We start from the raw sequence: 21,118 nt of genomic DNA, 5'->3' as shown, positions 1-21,118 counted from the left end.
TGGGCTTGATAGAGCACCTTCAGGCCCACTTCCAAAGGTCCAGCACTGGTGTAGCACCACTTGAGAGGGCAGAACTCACATATGGCACAGTCTGGGTGCTGGGTTCAAGGTTGTTGGCAGCCTTTTGTGTCCCTGAGGCTTCTGATCAGGAGGCCAGCCAACTAGCACTTGGAGTCACTCTGGAGTTCTAGGGTCAGAGTTGCAGGTCCAGTTTTTCTCACCCAGACAAGAGGGCAGCCGGTCAATACAACAGGGCAACAGTCCTTCAGAGCAGCAGTCCAGAAAAGTGGCAGTCCTCTCAGCAGTACAGCATTTTTCTTCCTGGGAGAGTATCCACATTTGCAGAAGTGTACTGAAGAGTTGGTGTGTGACGTTCAGTATTTATACCTGGTGTCCTTCCACTTGAAGGTGGGAGAATCTTCTAGAAATTTCCTTTGAAGTCCCCAGGCATCCTGCCTTCCCTTTCCTGGCTCCAGACTAACAACAGGGAGTATGTAACACTTTGTGTGGAGGCAGCACACAGCCTATTCAAGTGTAAGTAGGGCTGTGCCCAGCTCCTCCCTCCCATCCTACCAGTGATGACCCATCCAGGCACATCAAAGCTCTCTATTGTGTATTACTGTCTAGGAGGCATATACAAAGCCCAACTGCCAACTACACCCAGTCATATGACCCACAGAGAGGCTGCAGGCAATAAATGGCTAAGGCAGGAAAATTCCAACTTTCTAAAAGTTACATTTTAAAAATTGTAATTTAAAATCCGACTTCACCATGACAGAGGATTTTTCATTACAATTCTAGACACCAAAGATGAACTGCTCTCATTTGGAAATTACAACTTATTAAATGTCATAATGTGGGAGAGGTAGGCCTTGCAGTAGTGAAATATGAATTTAAGATAAGAGGTTTTCACTACCAGGAAAGGTAAAACTAAAACGTACATGACCCCCTTTTAAAGTACACTGCAACCATTTAGGCTGTCCAGAGTCTACCCTATGGGTGACTAACAAGTATTAAAAAGGGAGGTTTGGGACAGATAAGAGGTTTATTTTGTCAGGTCAAAATGGCACTTTTAAAAACTGCTCCCACAGGCTGCAATGGCAGACATGAGACATGTTTAAGGTGATACTTAAATGTCACTGTCCTAGGGACTTGCAAGTAAATTAAATATGCCAATTGGGTACAAGCCAATGCTGTCATGTTTTAAGGAGAGAGCACCAGCACTTTAGCACTGGTTAGCAGTGGTAAAGTGTGCAAAGGTCTAAAAGCCAACAAAAATCTATTTAGAAAACAGGAGGTTGAAGGCAAAATGTTTGGGGATGACCCTGCAGAAAGGGCCAAGTCCAACAGAAGGGTAAAAAGAAAGCTCATACCAAATAGTCATTTTTAGAATGGCACCCAATGAGAATCAGGTGGACCAGGAGCATTAGCCTCTCAAACTTAAGCACCCGAAATTGGTCTTCAGGCTACATAAGGAAGTTCTGCATCCAATGCTCTCAAAAGCCTTCATCAGATGGCAGTGAAACCATTAGATGCCACATCACGTTCAAATGTGTTCATGTAAAAGCCTAAATACATGTACAAGATAGTGTTCACTCCTATAGACCTGGTCAAACCTGGAGGTCAAGAATACTTTAACTTTCTGGGTGCCCCAGTCTCCTGGTGGTCCCTAAACCATTTCAGTGTAGTGGTGACAGGTTTATTCTAGCCCAGCAGCCTTATCTGTGCGAGGAGCTTCCTGTGGCAATTCAATAGTTCTCCACTTATGTATCTCATTTGGAAATCGGTAACAATCTCAGAATTTAATAATTTGAATGATAAGACTGCTTTGGATCGCTGTAGATATTTGGTTGTTGCTTTCTGATACCTGTAGTCCAACACTGTTTTCATCCCTTAAAAGATCTGACTGTATAGGTACAATTTTATTTTTTAATGTTTTTATTGAATTTTGAGTCAGAAACATAAACGAAAATACAAAAAAAAAAGAAAAAAGAGCAGATCACATAGCTAGCGGCTGTATAGGTACAATTGATACATCAGCGAAATTTGATTAGCAACATTATGCCTTATAAAACATAAAAAACTAAATACATTGGAAAGTGTGGAGAGCTATATGCTGGGGTAATGGAGCAGTCAAGGTGGATGACAGCATGGGTTTTCCAGGAGCATGCATTAGGTAAAAAAAAAAGAAAGGCGGAGAAGTGATTGCTATATTAGCTGTTTTTTGGCATGGGGATTGGGTGGAGGGACCTGGGAATAAAATCAGATGTAGTCTAGTCTTTCATGTTAATGTATCCATTCACTCTGTCTGTACCAGCAAAACCAGGAAGGAGGTACGAGCTCTAAGCAGTTTGGACTTAAAATCAGTTATTGATCCCTTGGCCACCCGTTAATTGAATGTGGCTACCAGTAGAGATTTTCCTACAAAGCGATGAATTGAAAACAGGATGGCAAAAGAAATGGGATCACTTCAGAATAAAACTTTGAAAGAAAATAAACCAAACTTAGCAGCACTAGTTGACAGAAACAAATATTGGCAAAAAAATAGGTTGTGCCTATACAAGAGCTATTGGTGTTGGCAATGTGTTTTCACCATGTTGTACACCATTGTGGCTGCTGATCCGCATGGCTAAAAGCTAGTGCGGTAGACTGCCCTAGATTGAAGTGGGGGGGGGAGTAGAGTGTTGTAGACTTGATTTGTTAGAGCAGAGTGTCCTAGAGTGGAGTAGAGTATCAAATACTTGAGTAGAGGGGAGTAGAGTTCAGTGGCTAAGTGGCAGAGTTAAGTAGAGTGCAGGGTCATAAAGTGCAGTGTCGTAGAGTGAACTGGCGCAAAATGAAGTGGTGCAGAGTGGCATGTCGTGGAATAGGGTGGATTGGGTCGGAAGGATTGAGGTAGTGGGGTGGGTTGTATTGGAGTATATTGGGGTGGAGTAGACTGGGGTGGATTGTATTGGGGTAGACTGGGTTGGACTGAGTGGAGTGGGGTGGATTGGAGTGGGTGGACTGGACGGGGTGGATTGGATTGGAGTTGTGTTGATTGACATAGGGTGAAGTGGATTGTAATGGGGTGGATTAGATTGGTTTGGGGTAGGGTGGACTGGATCGGGGTGGGTTGGATTGGATTAGTTTAGGATGGTTTGTAGTGGGGTGAATTAGAGTGGAGCGGAGGGGGTGGATTGGACTGAATGGGGGTGGATTGGATTGCAGTATGGTGACTTGGACTAGAGTGGGGTAGGCTCGATATATTGGACTGAGCGGGGTGGACTGAGCTAGGTAGGGCTGAATTGGATTGAGGAAGAGTGGGGTGGATTGGAATAGAGTCGCTATATTGGAGTGGTCGGGTGGACTGGATGGGTTAGATTAGAGAGGGATGGATTGAATTGGGGTGGAGTGGGGTGGATTGGACTGGGGCCGGGTGGACTGCACTGGGCGGATTGGCGTGGAGTGGATTGAACTGGAGTGGGTGGACTGGAATGGGGTTGAATGGAGTGAGATGGAATGGAGTGGATTGTATTGGGGTTCGACTGGAGTGGGGTGGACTGGGGTGAGGTGGAATGGAGTGGGTGGAATGGAGAGGGGTGAATTGGAGTGGAGTGGGATGAATTTGATTGGTATGGGATAGGGTGAACTGGATTGGCGTGGAGTAGATTGGATTACAGTGGGGTACACTGGATTAGAGTGAGGTGGGTTGGACTGGAGTGAGGTGGACTGGATTGGGGTGGATTGGATTGGTATGGATTAGATTGGGGTGAACTGGATTAGTGTGAGGTGGACTGGATTGAGGTGGATTGATTTGAGGTGGTGTGGGGTGGATTGAACTGGGGTGAGGTGGATTGGAGTGGAGTACATTGGATTTGGCTGGATTGGGTTGGGTTGGATTGGATTGGGTGGAGTGGATTGGATTGGAGTGGGGTGGATTGGATTGGATTGGGGTGGATTGGATTTGCGTGATGTGGATTGGATTGGAGTGGGGTGGGGTGGATTGGAGTGGGGCGGATTGGAGTGAGGCGGATTGTCTTCGATTGGGGCAGATTGGAGTGGGCAGATTGTTTTGGATAGGAGTGGGGCAGATTGTTTTGGATTGGAGTAGGGCAGATTGTTTTGGATTGAAGTGGGGCTGACTGTTTTGGATTGGAGTGGGGCATGTAGTTTTGGATTGGAGTTGGGCAGATCGTTTCGGATTAGAGTGGGGGGAAATGGGGAGGGGCAGAATGTTTTTGATTGAGTGGGGTGGATTGAGGAGGGAGTAGAGGTGATTGGATTGGAGTGGGGTACATTGAATTGGGGTGAATTGGATTGGAGTGGGGTGGATTGTGGTGAAGTGAATTGGGATGGAGTGGGTGGATTGGGGTGAGGTGGATTGGACTGGAGTGGGGCAGATTGGAGTAGGGCAGATTGGAGTGGGGCAGATTGGAGTGGGGCGGATTGGAGTGGGCGGATTGGAGTGGGGCGGACTGTTTTGGAATGGAATCGGAATGATTGGAGTGGGGCGGATTAGAGTGGGGCGGATTGGAGTGGGGCAGATTGAAGTGGTGCAGATTGTTTTGGATTGGAGTGGGGTGGATTGGAGTGGAGTGGAGCAGATTGTTTGGATTGGAGTGGAGCAGATTGTTTTGGTTTGAAGTGTGGCAGAGGGGTTTGGATTGGAGTGAGGCAGATTGCTTGAGTGGGGCAGATTGCTGAAGTGGGCCAAATTGGAATGGGGCAGATTGGGGTTGGGTGTATTGTTTTGGATTAGAGTGGGACAGGCTGGAGAGGGGCAGAATAGAAAGGGGCAGATTGGAGAGGGGCAGATTGTTTTGGATTGGAGTATGTGGATTCAAGTCAGACAGATTGGAGTAGGGCACATTGTTTTGAATTGGAGTGGGCACATTGTTTTGGATTGAGTGGGGCAGCTTCGATTGGGGTAGATTGGAGGATGGCAGATTGTAGTGGACAGAATGTTTTGGATTGGAGTGGGGCAGTTTGTTTTAAATTGGAGTGGGCATATTGTTTTGGATTGGCGTGGGGCATACTGGAGTGAGGAAGATTGGAGTGGGGCAGATCGTTTTGGTTTAGAGTGGGGCAGATTGTTTTGCATTGGAGTGGGGCAGACTGGAGTGAGGTGGGTGGGAAGACTAGAGTGTGGTGCAATGGAGTGGATTGGATGGGGTAACTGGAGTGGGGTGGACTGAATTGGTCTAGATTGGAATGGATTGAGTGGGAAGGATTGGTGTGGAGTGAGGTGGAGAGGATTAGCGTAGATTGGAGTGAGGTGGGGTGCACGATTATGTGTAAAAGCACAAGAAAATAAACAAAAGAATGAAACAATGTAGCTTTGCAATAAAATAATCCTCATCTTTTGAGAACATTACCCACGAGCAAAAACAAAAGAAAAAATTAGTGCAAAGCAAGAAAAGAAGACTTGGCAAAATAAAAGAACGTTAACTATATATATAAAAAAAAAATTGTCCTGCTGGGCATGCTTTTGCCTGTCACACGCCTTCTGTTTGTAGAGTACTAAAAGTTAAAGAGAACAAAATAGTACCTCAATCAGGTTGGGAGCAGTGGACAGGCACTGATTAAGTTGAATTAATCAGTGCTAGGTCTCTGCCCCACAGAGAGGGTCAGAAATTATGTTAGGCCGCCTTGAAGAATTAAAGAAGAGTGCCATACAAGCCAACAAATGGTAAGCAACGGGCAGGCTCCAAGCCCTTTTTGTTAGCAATATTGTCTCGCAAACGAGATGCAAGGGCTAGCAAAGGCTTAAGCCTAAAAATGATTAAATCTACTAGATTTTAGTTCATTTTTATCATGGGCAGTGGTTAAGATTATATGATCCAACCAACAACTACTCTGGATATTGCTCATGACTGTGTGAATATCACCTGTGACAAATGAGACATTTTGGAGTTTTCTGTAAGAGCCTTGGGATTTCTTCTGTTAAACAAAGCTTAATCATATAGCATGACCCTAGAATACTCAGTCTTAGTAGGTAGTGAAATGTTCCTGTAAGGCATGCAGCACTTTTGCAAGTTATCTTCAGAGGCGAAATGGCCTGGTAGTTGGGGTAAATTGTTCGCATTGGAGCAGGACCAAGACTAATTTCTATATGGTGGTATGCATAGTAAGCATAAAACTGATAGACTGGAAGGAGGCTCTAAGCAATTACTGGAGGCTAGTACTTTTGCAAGCATTCCAAACATGACCTTTTCTTTTTTAGGTCGAGCTGAGGCAGCGCATTTGCGGCTCTGCGAGTCATGCTGTATTTAGATATGAACTTGAAGCTCTGCTCACTCTCTGCCCATCTTTTCAATGACTGCTGTGACTGTCCTTTGTAAATGTTTGGTTTTGATTTGTTAGTAGGCTTATTAGTCACTCTTTAGTACCTCCCTGTCTTCTTTTGTAACCTCCCATCACGACTCCGCTTTTTTACTGGGTCCTTGCTGTATAGCTCGCATTAGCTCTTCAGGAGAACTCTTAGCTTAAATAATGTTAAGAACACTAGTGGAACGCCAGCTTTAGCAACGGCGGTCTTTTTGGGGGTATTTGCAGCACGTTATGCGTGCTTTTACTTTCACTTACTGGGCGTCGGCTATAACTTTTAAATATGCCTCCCCCCAGCCTTCCTGCACAGACACTGCGCGAATCGGGCGCTGTGTTAATTTGAGAACTCTGTGGACGTTTCCTCCATTGCTTTTTAGGTCTTGCCTACGCAGCGCGCATGCGTTGCGTAGAGAGAGACCTAATGCCATTGGCACATCTTTCCCGGCAAACACGTGCACGCGTTGCATTGCTTGCAATGGCAACGCGTGCACGAGTGGCTATTTCATAGCGGGAGCGCGGCGCCATTGGTCGCACGCTCCCGCTAGGAAATCGTGCATGCCCCCTCCCCTGCTGCCGAGGCGCGCGCTTGTTTGTATTGTACCTCTGGTCCTTCTTCTGTGTTCGGGTAAATTGCGCATCACTCTCCAAGCATGAGACTCAAAAGTGTTGCTAAGCTGCGGTGACGCGGCACGCAGGGCCGTGCTCCCTAGCGCGGGGCAGGTTGGGATATTTAAGGTGTCCCGTGCACGGCCCGCGATGGTTCCTGCAGCCGGGCGCCTGAGCGCGACCTTAGTGCTCGTGCAGCACCACGTGCGGGGGGCTGTCTGGGCCACGCTTCTGTTACTCGGGGTTAGCCTGCTCCTTCCCGCCTGGGCAGTGGTGTTCCTTCTGTTGCTTGCGGGCGGCGCTTGGTGCCTACACACTGGGCCTCCGGGGCTGTGTCTGCTGCCGGAGCCCCCGCCCAAGTTCTGTGCAAACGGCGACCCTTCTCCCTCTCTTCGCGTAATGCTTATGGCCAGCTATCTCGGCCACCCTGAGGCAGGCATCGAGGGGGCCCGGGGTCAGCAGCAGCATTTGCGAGAGGCATTACATCGGCCGAACCCCACCGCACCAAGCCCGCAGCGGAGGCTTAGTTACGGGTAAGTGCGATGGCACTTGAGAGTGCGGGTCTTTAATTCATAGTGTGTGTTTGTGCCATATTACTCTCTAAAGCACAGGTCAATAGGTGGGAAGGATTCTGTGTAGCAGTAAACGTGTACAAGAACAATCATAAGAACATCCCTCTTAACCCCATAAGTTTACAATCATGATGGGGGCAAGTGGTTTTGGAGGGTGTTTCCATTAAAGTAAATGAAGGTGAAGACGGTTTACAGGGCTGGCGATCTAGTTATAGTGCATGGGAGGCATTTTGCTTGTTTGAGCGGGTGGCGTGCGCTGAAAGGCGCTGTAGTGGTATGCATGGGGGAGCGCACCTGTGGTTTAGTTGATGTTTGGATCAACGCGAACACAAGCTGGTTGAGAATATCTAGAAGCTTACAAGTTGTTGGTTGAGTGAGCACTTGGTTCATAGGTGTTTCTTGGGACGCAATTCTAATCTTCAGGTGAGCCGTTATGATACTGTTTTCATTTTGAGTAGGTGAAGAATATTTACTGGCACGTCTGTTGGGTTCTTTTGTTGGAGCGTTGTGCATTTTGTTTATAGCTGTTGTGCAACTCAAAGCTTGCTTAAATTGCTGCATGTTTTTGCAATTAATTCTTATAACCTGTTTTCCATTTGTTGATGATCTAAAAGTGGATTTTGTTATATAGTTGGGAGCAAGGAATAGCGTCACTGCTAAAATGTAAAGTTAGTCGTCTCACTGAATTCTTGTCTCTGCAGCTTTGACCAGTTGACGTCTCCAGTATTTAAATCTGCGGCAAACATCACACCAGACCCGTGTGCGAGAGAGACTGTGCTTAATGCCTTGAAAGCAAGTCGAAAGAGGGTTGTGGAAGAAGACATAACACGTTTAGGTGGCCAGGAAAACAAACGGAGGTAAACGGGTATTACCTTAAGGGCGATAGGGATCCTAGTTACAATGCCTATTTTTTCAGCAGCCTTTCGAACTATGATTCAGTTTTCATTGAGTCACTATGCGGGTCCGTCTTGCTGCCATGACCCTTCCATGTTTTTAACATGGTAAGTGTTGCTAGTCCTACCTGTTGTGTTATAATTTAATAAACGCAGAAGTGATCAGTGATTAAGCATGTTGCATTCAGCTAGTCTTTTAATGTGGCTTGTGGGTTTCCCTACAGTAGATGGTTACTGGCTTTGCTCTAGGGATTGTGTGCTTCCAAGGCCCATATGCTCTGTATTCTACCATGACCTTGGTATGCCTAAAGTGCTTTGATTTCTATGTGATATGTATAGAGTCTCTAGAATAGTTGTGATTGTTTCTGAATCTTGTTCTTCTGTTGTCGCCTATTTTATTTGCTTATGCTCTGTCCAGCTTCTACAGGCGGCATGACAGCAGTGGCAGTGGACAGTCTGCATTTGAATCCCTAGTGGCAAACGGCTTGCCTGCGTCCTTGATACCAAAGTAAGTAATGGAAAAGTCACATGGATAAACTGTTTCATATAGGGATGGGGGGTGTTGCATTTGGAATATTAGTTGATGCGTGTAAGGATTGTTGGTCGTTGCTGATGTTTTAGTTTAAGACGAGAGCATATCTAGTCTAGAGACAAACTGATTCTTCTGAAGATTATCCTTTTTCATAGTATTGCAGTAACCTTCTTTAAGCTGATTTCTCAGTATTCAGTTTTCCCTTCTTTTTTTGTCGATGATGGTCTTTTTTCTGAGGCGTAATGAATTTCCTTAATAGATAAGATTGTTTTAAGTGCTTTTTACATAACTGATGTAGTACATTACAAGCCAGGGAATAGTAAAGCAACACTAGTAATACACAAGGTTATCACCAAATTCCCTTAGTTCATAATGTTCAGCACATAGTACATTAGGTCTGTTGCGAAGGTAGTATGCGATCCAGTCTAGAGCAGTCAGCTCAAGGCAGCTGAGAAGTCCAGAAGAAGTAGCGCAGCAATCCCGTTGCAGTCTACGGTGTTCTTCAGGTCATCCCCGATGGCAAGGAGGGCAGATTCTGTCCCTCTTCCTGGACAGAATCCTGTTTGAACGTATGAAAATATGGCATGCCCTTAAATGAATTTTGACATCTGGGCGAATACTGCTCTTTCTATCCGTTTGCTCAGGAAAGGTCCATTTGTGATCAGTTTGTAGTTATCAGGGTTCAGCGGGCCCAAGCTTGATTTCTTCAGTAATGGGCATATGTATGACTTTTTAAGTTCTGGAAATGCTCCGGTAGTTAAGGAGTTGTTTTCTTACTGAAGTGGCAGCAGAGGTTGTTAGAAGAGTTGTCTTGAAGGTTTGTGGTAGACACTGGTCAGAAGGGCCGCTAGCAGGCCTGCTTGCTTTGACCAGGTCCTTAAATTCATTGTCTGAAATGTGTTGGAAAGAACGAAGAGGCTTCTTGGATTGTTTTGTAAAAGGGTCTGTGCAGGTGCTTTGTCTTGAAGTACGAGTCCAACGTGGCTGCTTTAGCTGTGTAGTGGTTTTGCCAGTTTGTCTTAATCTTGAGTAACGGGATGAGCTCCTTCTAGGCAATTTGGTTTACGAAATTCATGGAGTATTTTATAGAACTCCTTTATTTGCACATTTTTAACTCTGGTTGAATAGTATCTTTTCTTTGCATTTTTGATAGCTGACTTGAACAATCTGTAAAAAAAAAATTGTAAGCGAAGTGTATCATGATTGGCGTTTTTCAGCCAGGCACTTTGTAGCTTTCTAATTTGTTGTTTTGGGTCTTGTATCTTTCTCCAAGGAGCTTGTTTTCTTTTGTTCTGTTGTAGTCACCCAGAACATAAGACCACATAGGTTGGAGTGTAGCGTTATCCGGTTTTAAACCGTGTCTAGAAGCCTGTCTGGGAATGTCGCATTGCTAGGTGAGGGTCTGTAAAGGAGTAGGAAGTTACGGGAGGAAGACTGTGTAGGATTGCATCTGGTGAAAAGATCCTCACAATTTATTTTATGGGGAAGTCATCAACTTTAGCGATATGTAATGTTTGCTTGAACACAATAGCTAGACCGCCTCCTTTTAAAAAAAAAATGTTTTATCGGTTTTATAAACATCACATAATTAGGCATTGTCCTTTACAATGCTAATAGCTCAAACTCTCGTAAAAGCAAGACCTATTGCATTGTTTTTTCTTATTTGTGGCTCACAGCACAACTTATTTTTTCTTCAATTTGTTTACTTCTTTTTGAGCAGTAACCATGGTGGCTGCGCAGGTATGCGCAACTTGCCAAAACTTTTGTCTAGTAACTCAGCATAGTGCCAGCTTTATGGACGTTGCGCTATAACTTTTAAATATGCTCCGTTCCTTGCCGCCTCACCCCACTGCACAGACACTGTTCTTCATGGTTTGTGAAGCAGGCACTGTTAATTAAAGACATCCACGGAGGCTTCCTTAATTTTGCATTGTTCCCCACCCTCCCCCATCCGTCAAGAATCAAGCCTTCGTGTGGCTTGATTTTTATTTTTTACCGGACGCGGTGTTCACTTCATGGTGTTTGAGTTCTTTTTTGTTTTGTTTTTTCATACTGGGGCAGTTCTCAACCTCCATTAAACTGCCCCCTTCCTCTGCAGCACACACAGCGCTACTTCTCCTTGAGTTGCAGTATGTGCTCCTGCAGCTGCCTAAGACCACCCTTCGCCACTTTCAGGATCGCAGCCCAGCAATCGACGAAGTGGAGGAGAAAGAGCAAGAATCCGTGAACCTCCCCGTGGCACGGGCCAGAACGTGGGTAAACTAAATACACACGTGTAAGAGTTGTGTATACATATAAGGTATTTTTTATTTATATTTAAAAGTCATTTTTGCTAAAAAAAATACTTGCTTTCTTGTGACTCATTATTAGTGTGGCGTTCACCACCCCCTCCTTTTTTTTCTCTCATTTGTAGCTCGCGGCACAACTTTATTTCATATGGCGTGCTGCTTTTAACTTATTTTTGTTCATGATGCAGTTTCTCTGTGATACGCTTGTTAGACTATGATTGTGTATTTGGATGGCTCATCCTAATTAGTAACAAGCATTTGCAATGCAATAGGTTGTGCATTTATGAGTGCTTGAGCTATTGGCATTGTAAATGACAATGCCTTTTATTTATGTGTTGTTTTTAAAACATAAATACATGGCATTGTCATTTACAATGCCAATAGCTTAACTTCTCGCAAATGCGAAACCTATAGCTTGTTTAGTGGGCATGCAGGACACCCAGAATATAATGAAGAGATGTGGAGTACAGGCATAACCCTATTCTGAGATGGCTGGCCATGAAGACTGGGTGGATGTCAGGGAAATGGGAAGCTATACATGAGAAAGGAATATTGTCGTCAAAGAAGACACAATACAAGTACAACTCGGTAAGCAGAACAGCAGTACGTAATGGATTTGAGCAAATCAGAACCATATTAGAACCACAGTGACAATAGCCTTCCAATCCTGCCTTTAGCACATATATGAGTGCTTGTAATTTGTCACAAAAATATGTTGGGGATGTAAGATGAGCAAGGCCATATTGAGGATAAAGCTACCCGGCCTATACCCAGGCCCCTGTGACTCTCACAACCGTCCACTACACTTCTTTCCTCTCAGAAAAACTTGGATTGACCTTCAAAACCCAGATACGAAAGCAGCTCTCGCCACACTGTGTCAGTTTTTCCCACATACATGTTGGGTTTGGCACAGTAACTAGATAGGTGGGGAGGTCAGTATTCTCAATGACAAGCCATTCGGAATCATTCCAACACCCACACAAGCAAAACCTCCATCTTCTTTGGAATATCGCTATACATCAGGAAAACATCATAATAATTTACAATACCCCATACCAGGCCTGATTGAATATTCCTTTGACACATTCAATGCACTCCTTGGCTAGTTTTCACCCCTTCAATTAACCTTCTCCACCTCTTCAACATGACCCTCTTTATTCCACTATAGCAAACCCCTTTTTTCTATGATCACTTGTTAACAAACACCCACAACTCTCCAACACATTGTCGATGGAAGCCTCTAATAAAAACACAGTACCCAAACAACAAACCTATTATCCAGACCCTATCCGATCAAGACCTTATAAACAGTATTGCTAACATTAAATACTCCATTAAAAAAACCACTGGATTCCCTTCAAGCATTCCTGCATCAAATGCAAAGTGACCTTTGCTCACTCCAAAACAACACTTACTTTGAGTAAAATTCAACTATGTTACTAAATAAGCCTTTGATACACACTATCCACTCAGCACCTCCCCAAAATCATAATGGCCACAGCAGTGCTTATTACTTATTATTTGCAAACTTGAATCGAAATTAGAGCGTTACTGCATAAGTGGCGAGGACACAATACCATTTATAAACCGAAAATATAAACATACAATAAGTACACTATCCGACTCCCTCAACAATGCATAATCCTGATACTATATTATTAAAAACGTTATCACCTCATTCCTGCTTCATCCACAAAACTTAGAACAACCTACTCTCTCTCCCACAACCACCCATTTATGATCCATCTTTATCAACCAATGTTTTGCTACTTACCTCGCTACGGACGTTGCTATCAGCCAATGAATGACTTTGCTACCTATTTCTCCATAAACGGTACTACCATAGAACCTTGACTACAATTCTTACAGTGCCACTGTGCACCCTACAGCCCCGCTACACCTAAACTGCCCTCTGCTACACTCGGACAACTCACTGCAACATGCCCTATTGGCTCACATTTGACAGATAGCCAACCTGCTTTAATTGTGCAGTAGTCCTATCTCTCCTCAAAAAAATCAGCTGTTGATCCCTCACCCCATGCAAACTATTTCCCAGTATCTCAACACCCAGCCATTCCTTAAAAAAGATACGGTAGTGACTGGCCTTCAACATTCTTATACTTCACTTTTCCTCTCAATATATTCTTAACCCCATTCAACCTGTCTACTGTACCCTTCACTTAACAGAAACTACAATTTCATACTTTTAGCTGCATCACTACTGCTCATCACAACTAACATTCTTCCATCAGCTCTCTCACTAGCTTTCACTGTCCTGGCTTACACCTCGCCCACCTCATCACACGTTGATCACTTTACCCTACTATGTGGAACTCTAAGACATTCACACCTACCATTCTGCTAGTTGGAGTTAGACACGCATTCGCCCTTGGACCGCTCTTCTCAATCTACACCTCCTCCCTCTGAGACATTATCTGTTGATTCATTTTCTCTTATCAGCAGTGTGCTGACGACACCCACATATTTGTCTTCTTTCCTACCTTTACAACCCAACTCCTGCCATTTTTTCACTGCAAAGTCACACTGATTTAAGTGTGATACAGCACATGAAGTGGGGTGGCAGCATACCATATTTTGGAAGGATCAATGGTTTTACCAGACCTTTTTTTCTGCCTACTGGCCCCACTTGTGTAAAATTCAGCTGTTATGTGTATGCCCAGAATCTTGCGTAGGCATCCCATGTGTATATATTGAGTGTGTGTCCGTGGTGTGTCTTGCACATATGTAGTTGTAGGCCACATGTGTGTGAATGAACTCGGGTACTGAAGCCACTGAGATCCATTTTGGAGGAGCCTGGCATAGCACACAAAGGATAGTGAGAACGGTTCTCCCACACAATAGAAGTGTATTGAGTGCCTTCCTCATGGCTGGAGGGAGGAAATCCAGACAATGGAATGAGGAGGATGGAGACGGGGCTACTTTTAGAAATTCCATGAGGACTTTTGTTCACAATGGGCTACTGATTCGTTTTCCTGAGCAATATCACTTGGTTGATAGTGGAAAGAATTGTGGAACTGTAGTTTTGTAGTGTGAGGTGAGTAAGTTTCCAGGTCAGGCCTTCCCTTTTGTTAATTCCGGATTGCTACTTCACTTGTATTGAAAACAAAGTTCCATAAAGAATCATTCAAACAAGTAATTCTATGATTTAGCAAGGGCTATTTTCTTTATCATCCTTGCAGCTCCAACACAATCAATGTGACAAAGAAAAGATTTTTCCCATCTGATATAATTCATAAATAGCCAATGTAACAAAAGTTCCAAAAATGATGTAGGTGCTCCTAGTGACGGCGCAGTTCGGGTGAAGGAAGAGAAAAAATAACAACACAGTGTGCATGCAACGTATGTACAGAAAACATACCCATCAGGACATCAATTGTTTGGATTCCAATGAAACAAATATCGAGGATTTCCTGGCATCCGATATTACATGAGGAATGGTTATGATAAACAAATTGGCATTTCGACCTCTTGAAATGATTCTGACAGGTTCTTCCTCGGGGCAAAACAGAAACGGAAGCAACTGGCTGCTATTGACTCATCTTCTGTGATGACTTTGTGGTGCTCGGGATGCTTTCACCGACATGCTAAGTGAGAGGTTTGAATAATGTTTGGGAATTGTAAAAAGGGACGTTTCCGGACTGCATCTCTGGATGTTTTGTAACTCTTCTGGGATCCTTTGGTCAGGTTGCTAGCACTTTTGGTTTGGGAATAGAGCCCGCCTACTGATTACCATTAGTTGGCTTTATTTTCAAAATACTAATTCCCCTGGTTATTTCCGTCTGCCTCCGAAAATGTCCAATTTGAATTGTAATACCATCTAACAAATAATATGTCATATCTTTAATTAATGTTTTGTCATCACCAAGCTCAACCACAGAAAGTGCACAGTTGGCCTACTAAACCACTGTTCTTTTATCAACACTCTAACCATCTCACTCTTCAATAAATAAACAAATAAGACCGTGGTCAAATCAGCGCTTGGACGCCCCCGGGCAGCAACCGCGCTCAACAAATCGATAAATAAATAAATAAATATGTTCAGTCAGACTTTATAGAGGGTCATGTTTTTTCCAAAATAAATGAGATTTTTCAACAGTACATGGTGTGAGATTTGAAGAAGTGGGTAGCCTATGGCCTTTGATTCTTATGCTACACCCCTCATCAATGTAGCGTCCTACCAAACTCTGAGTTTCATAGAATAACCTGGACTAGGCTAGCATAGTTAAACAATACTGCTTGTTGCACGTCTACTTGTGCCACTGCTTGCTGCACAAGGTACTTGGGTTCAAGAAAATCAGCAACCAAAAAGCATATGCTACTGAAAAAATGGATTTAAGACACTGAACGCCTAACTTATTGAGTTACGAAAGTTAAGTGAATCATTTACAAATAGAGGTCCAGAACAAATGTTAACAAGCACTGGCAAAGCGAACGTGTCTTGCCTTCGGGAGCAATTGGCTTTGCCTGCCAATAATTTATAGCGAGACTGTACAGCATTGCTAATACTCTGCAGCATAGCTAGGGAGGAAAGGAAACAAAACAGACGTTACATACACATCCTTTTGTAGGAATGCACACCTAAAAAATGATGCAGGAGCTTTTTTTATATTTAGCTATCTGAGTTGAATTGGTAAATATAAAAAAAGTAGCGCACAAAGCGTATTTTTTTAAGCCAATGGGCGAAGCAACACAAAGGGCATGGGTGGAGGAAATCAGCATGGAGGACTTGCAGAAGCCAGAGGGTGAGGTGCAGAAGCAACATGGTGGGTGAAAGCAACCTGGAGGAAGTGGATATGGAAAAGAAACACAGAGGGCAGGGTTGAGGAATGTTAAGAGAAGGGGGAGAGAACCACACTGGTGAGAGAAAGCAATGTGGAGCTGGGGGAGAGAAGCACGTGGACAAGAAAGCAACACACGGGACAGAAGCATATGATGGCGAGCCCGACATGGAGAGGGTGGAGGAGAAGCAGATGGGCATAGGACAGCAACATGGACTGTGGAGGGGAACAATAAGTACACAGAGGAGAACACTGGAAAACACATGCACTATCATTGAATGCTTAACTAAAAAGAAAAAAAGTAGTATCTGAAAATTAGGCATTAGAAGAACAGAAGTAATGAGGTCACGACCCACGGGGGGAAGAATACAAGAAGATAAAGGAAAGCCCACACAAGCGAACAAATAAAAAACAAGGAAATAAGAGTGACAATAAAGCCAACTAATGGTAAGCAATGGGCAGGCTCTAGGCCCAGTGTAAAATTATAATAGGTATTTTGCGCAAACAGACAGCTTGTGCTGTATGTTAGGCGAGACCTAAAACCTGAACTCAGCGACTGGCTCACAAAGTCACGCGATCTACAGAAACAACAATAGGTAGACATAGAAAAGCCTCAAGGCAGCTCAACGCTTTCTACTGACTGAATACAATGAGTCATATCAAATATCACCTTGAGAACGAAATATTATATTCCGGTTTGATGCAAAATGAATATGATACGTTTGAGATTACAGACTATGGAAACTATAGACACAAGTTGTTAGTTTACTGGTAACCATAACAATCGCTATGGATGCTTTGCGTTCTCAATTTACGGTAGTGAGGGTAATTTCAATTTTGTTGTCTGGTATGTTAACGTATCCGAACACTAGGCTAACCCCCCAAACCACCCGAAAGAGATACACCAGAGACCAAATTAGCTCTTTGCCCTCGTGGACTCTTAGGACAGTACCACATGCTATATAAGAAATACTTTCTGACGTCAGAGTCTGTGGCCTTTATTGAGAAACACTTGGACTCCGAGGCCTTTTAATATGTAATGTACTACAATTAAAGAGGTGTTTAAGAACCGAAAAAATTGGGGGGATCCTGACTGAGGAAATGGCTGCAGGTGTCAAATACTGTGCAGTGAAAGCTAAATTGTCTAGCAATGAATGTGTCCTTGGCTCGGCGCCATAGTGGGGGCACAGATTAGCATCAAGTCTACCAGAACTCTCCTGCTGTTTCCCTAAACGCCGAAAGCAGCAGTGACAGATTTACAGAACTCGAGCTCTCGAACAACAACCATTGACCTTCAACCAGTTCCACTCCATGCAGGTGAACGCGTCACCTGCAGTTAGTGGCGCTGGCGGAGAATCAACAATCCGCGCGACTCTTTTTGTTATGTTTAATTCTTCCCAGCACAGACAGTGACAGAAATGGCTTCTAATTAAGTAGTGTATTCTGTAACACCTCCGCTGTGAGCACGCGACAGGGGGGTCCGACCCGTGGGCCATCCACCACGGTAAAAAGAACAGCTGGACGTATAATATGTATGTATGGGTATAGTGTGTACAGCAAAACCTGTTCACAAACATTAAAAATGCTTTTATTATGAATGGAAAGGATTTATGACGTAAGGTGAAACCATTTAAACAAGTTCTGAGTCGGAGTGCGGCTAATAGAAGAAAATGAGACACCCACGGGTGGCTTTCCAGGAACGCAGGCTCTATGCATACTACGCGAAGAGCATGATGCAAGCTGCCTGACATATCTGAAGAAATATTGGAACGGTTTTAGCCTGGTTACCGCATCGGTTCACTTTCCTGTGTTTTTGTAAAAGGCGCTTTGCACATCCGCACACCGCTTGCAGCAGGTTTGACAGTTGCAGCTTGTAGCTTACTCACCCGACGACCACCAGCTCCAGAGTGTGGCTGAGATTGCTGGGCAGCTGGCGGGAGCTCGGCGCGGTACCCGGTGACACCCCTGCGGCTGCACAGTGCATGAAGGAGGCAGGGACTCACCCGCGGGTGACAGCCACCATGCCTGGGCGCAGGCATATGGGTCCGAGCCTCTGCCGTGTATCCCTCCGGCACAGCCTCTCTCGACCCGGGCTCTTCGGCAGGCGCTCCCAGCATGCAGCCTGCCTCTCCCAAACCAGCACGGCAGAGACTGGAGGGCAGCGAGCTAAACTCCCAACTACGCCGGATTAATATCAGCTCTGTCCCCGAGCTTTATTTTAGAATCCACCCGTTCGCTGCATTATAATCGGGGCCATCTTCGACTGTAGGAACAGGAAGCTGCAAACGTCCAGCGTGCAGCAGCTCTGTTTCCCCAATCATAACAAAGCCCAGAGTAGCAGCAGAACCGATTCCCCACCTCCTCCCTCAGCTCTGGCCCTGGCAGCAGCAGAGTGGGTGTGTGTTAATACACACAGCCTTACAGTAATCTCTTTTTCCTGCCTCGCGGAACCCCCTCCCTCCCGCCGAGCACTGAGCTTCGGAGACGAGATACATACAGCACTCTACCAGGATCAGCTAGCCGAGCTCCCACGTCTGCGGTGGCACTGCCGAGGGGAAATTCATGGAAGGGCCTAACCAGAGGAAACATCTATTTACTTCCATTATCATTTCAAATAACTTCTCTAAAATACCTTCTCTTCGTACCTTGTTCCATGCTGGTGAAAACACTGCCTTAATATCAGATGTGTTATGCTATTATGCCCGAATATTAATATATCAATGAAGCTGTTAATAATTCTTTGTGTCCCCTGTAACCAAAGTTTTTATTTCTGGCATAAAACCCATTGATTCCTATTCTGTGGTAAAACAGAATATGAGATCACATGAGCAGGTTTTCTGTGTCTTCACAACTGTTTTCATCACAAACCAAATGCCGGGCAACCCACTTAGCTGTGGCTGGCTGACTCACTGACACTTCTGTGCCAATACATTGTCTTGTTCAGTTACATGCTACTAAAGTTGTAAGGACCATCTGCCTGATTCATCATTCTCCCGTTTTGCGAGGCCCTAATAGCGATTCATAACGAATCGCTATTAAGGACTTGCAAAACGGGATTCATGTAGGAATTGCAATAAATATTGCGATTCCTACATGTTTCTTATTTGCGATTAGCTAATTGCTAATCGCTAATAAGGAATAACTCCCCATGCATTCCTATGGGCCTACAGGCCCATAGGAATGCATGGGGAGTTATTCCTTATTTGCGATTAGCAATTAGCTAATCGCAAATAAGGATGCGATTTCAAGGGTGCAGGGGTGTCCAAAGGATACCCTGTAGCACCCCTGAAATGTAATCTACCTTGGTGTTGCGCACACATATGTCCAAAGGACATGTGTGTGTGTAACATGCAACTTAGAAAAATGCATTAAAATGCATTTTTCAAAGTTTTTGCTATTTACCGAGAGGTCTGACCGCTCGGTAAATAGCGGCCCAAAATTGCATTTTCGCAATTTTAAAATGCTTCATGAATTGCATTTAAGGAATCTCAAATAGAGATTTCTTAAATTCAATTCTTCGCAAATGTGCGAATTCTTAAATAGCGAATTTTGCATTTGAGATGATGAATCCCAAATGCAAAAATTGCACTCGCAAAAGGCAAGATTCTGAGAATCTTGCCCTTTGCGAGTGCAATTTAGCTTGATGAATCAGGCGGTAAGTTTCCGAACAGCTGTGTAATCAAGCCACACCGGCCTTTTTAGGTTTCGCCTGCAGGTCGCTTGTGCTTGAGAAATCTATTGTTTTTAATATAAACTTAAAAGGGACTTACGTCCCGCCCCCTATCTCTCCTGGCTTCTCATTGGTTCCTGTGCGTGCCACTTACCTTTCCTCCATTTCTTATGGCCTTAGCATATTTTCCTGCATTTACCAATGCTTTGTTCCAAGTCTGTTTCTCTTATCAGTTTCCCACAGCCGAAATACTGTTAACATCTTCTTGGTGGAACTATATTTTCATAAAGTTTTGCCTTTTACTATCGCAGCATATTTCTATAACAATGTATCACACAGATAGATTAAGTAATTTGCATAGAATCACAGGATGTTGCGTGGCGCTGCCGAGACTTGTGTACTGTGGTGCTAGACCAATTCTGTTGTCTCAGCAGGCACTTGTATTGCCAGCCACTCCCTTGAGGGAGTGGACACCCATCCACCACAGGCGTCCTGAGTGACGTAAGCCTGCAAATAAAAGGGCCCATGTGCACGTGGCCAGTTAACCACTATACTCCCTGTCACTCCTTTTAGTAGCATGTGGGCCCAGGGCCCTCAACAATACATTAGTGACAAGCAGGTCTGACCCCACGCATACCCATAGCTGCTGCTCAACTGTTCCTTGTGGGGGGAGAAGAGCTGTCGGAATAGGAGGCACTCCTGCACGTGTTGTGAGCACAATGGCGAGTTTATGCCCCCTGCTATGCTAACTGGCACTGAGGTGAGTGACAAAATACTGTACATCCCCGCGCAGCAGCCCAACCCTGCCAATACCTGCCTGCTGGGCACCGTGCATGTCATAGTGGTGCTGCGGCCCCCAAGAGTTGTGTCCCGCCGCAGGCACTTGCCACCAGGAGTCCGAGACGGAGCACAGCGAGGAAGAGGGACACATCCGCATCGCTTCTAACCGCTGCTCAACCAGCACTACTTAATAGTGCCCTCTACGCAGCGCCCAGGGCTGAAGCGAGAAAGTATAGGCCACACCTGCAGTATGTTCCCCCACCATCACTAAAGTAGGCACAGCACACAGCGTGAAAGTGGGCGACCAGCAATGAGGCAGTGAGAGACTGCACGGCGTCGGCTGTGCCCAGGGAGTCTGGATACTGCCAGCCAGTGGAGAGGCAGAATATTTCCAGGTTGTGTCGCCCAATACATCTCCACACCTGCTCAGGAGGTAGTGCACTGCCCCACCTGTTGCCAGTTGTTCAGCTGAGAGGAGCTGAGAGCAGCGTGCCTCATGCCCTAGTGCACATCACCTCCCCGGACAGTGCCAGACCAAGTATTGGTCTGCATCAGCGATACGGGAAGCCCACATCGGCATTCCCCCGCCCAACGTTACTCAGAGTCTCCCCAGTGAAAAGGGGGAAGAGAGAAAAAAACACTGTGTCTTCCAGCAATTCGTCCGGCACC

General features: G+C 44.9%; 1 protein-coding gene across 1 annotated transcript in view; it reads right to left on the bottom strand.

The window, feature by feature from the left end:
• The window catches only part of LOC144821265 (protein FAM149A-like), a 212,666-nt gene extending 194,257 nt beyond the window's left edge, over nt 1-18,409 (bottom strand). Inside the window, exon 1 of the mRNA XM_078678089.1 lies at nt 17,886-18,409. Coding sequence (XP_078534215.1) covers nt 17,886-17,983 — 98 coding nt within the window. The 5' untranslated portion in view covers nt 17,984-18,409. The remainder of the gene's footprint in view (nt 1-17,885) is intronic.
• Between the last annotated feature and the right edge of the window lie 2,709 nt (nt 18,410-21,118).

The sequence above is a fragment of the Lissotriton helveticus genome, chromosome 2_2 (genome assembly GCF_964261635.1).
Source record: "Lissotriton helveticus chromosome 2_2, aLisHel1.1, whole genome shotgun sequence".
NCBI classification, from domain to species: Eukaryota; Metazoa; Chordata; class Amphibia; order Caudata; family Salamandridae; genus Lissotriton; species Lissotriton helveticus.
This window is presented reverse-complemented; position numbering and strand designations above follow the sequence as displayed.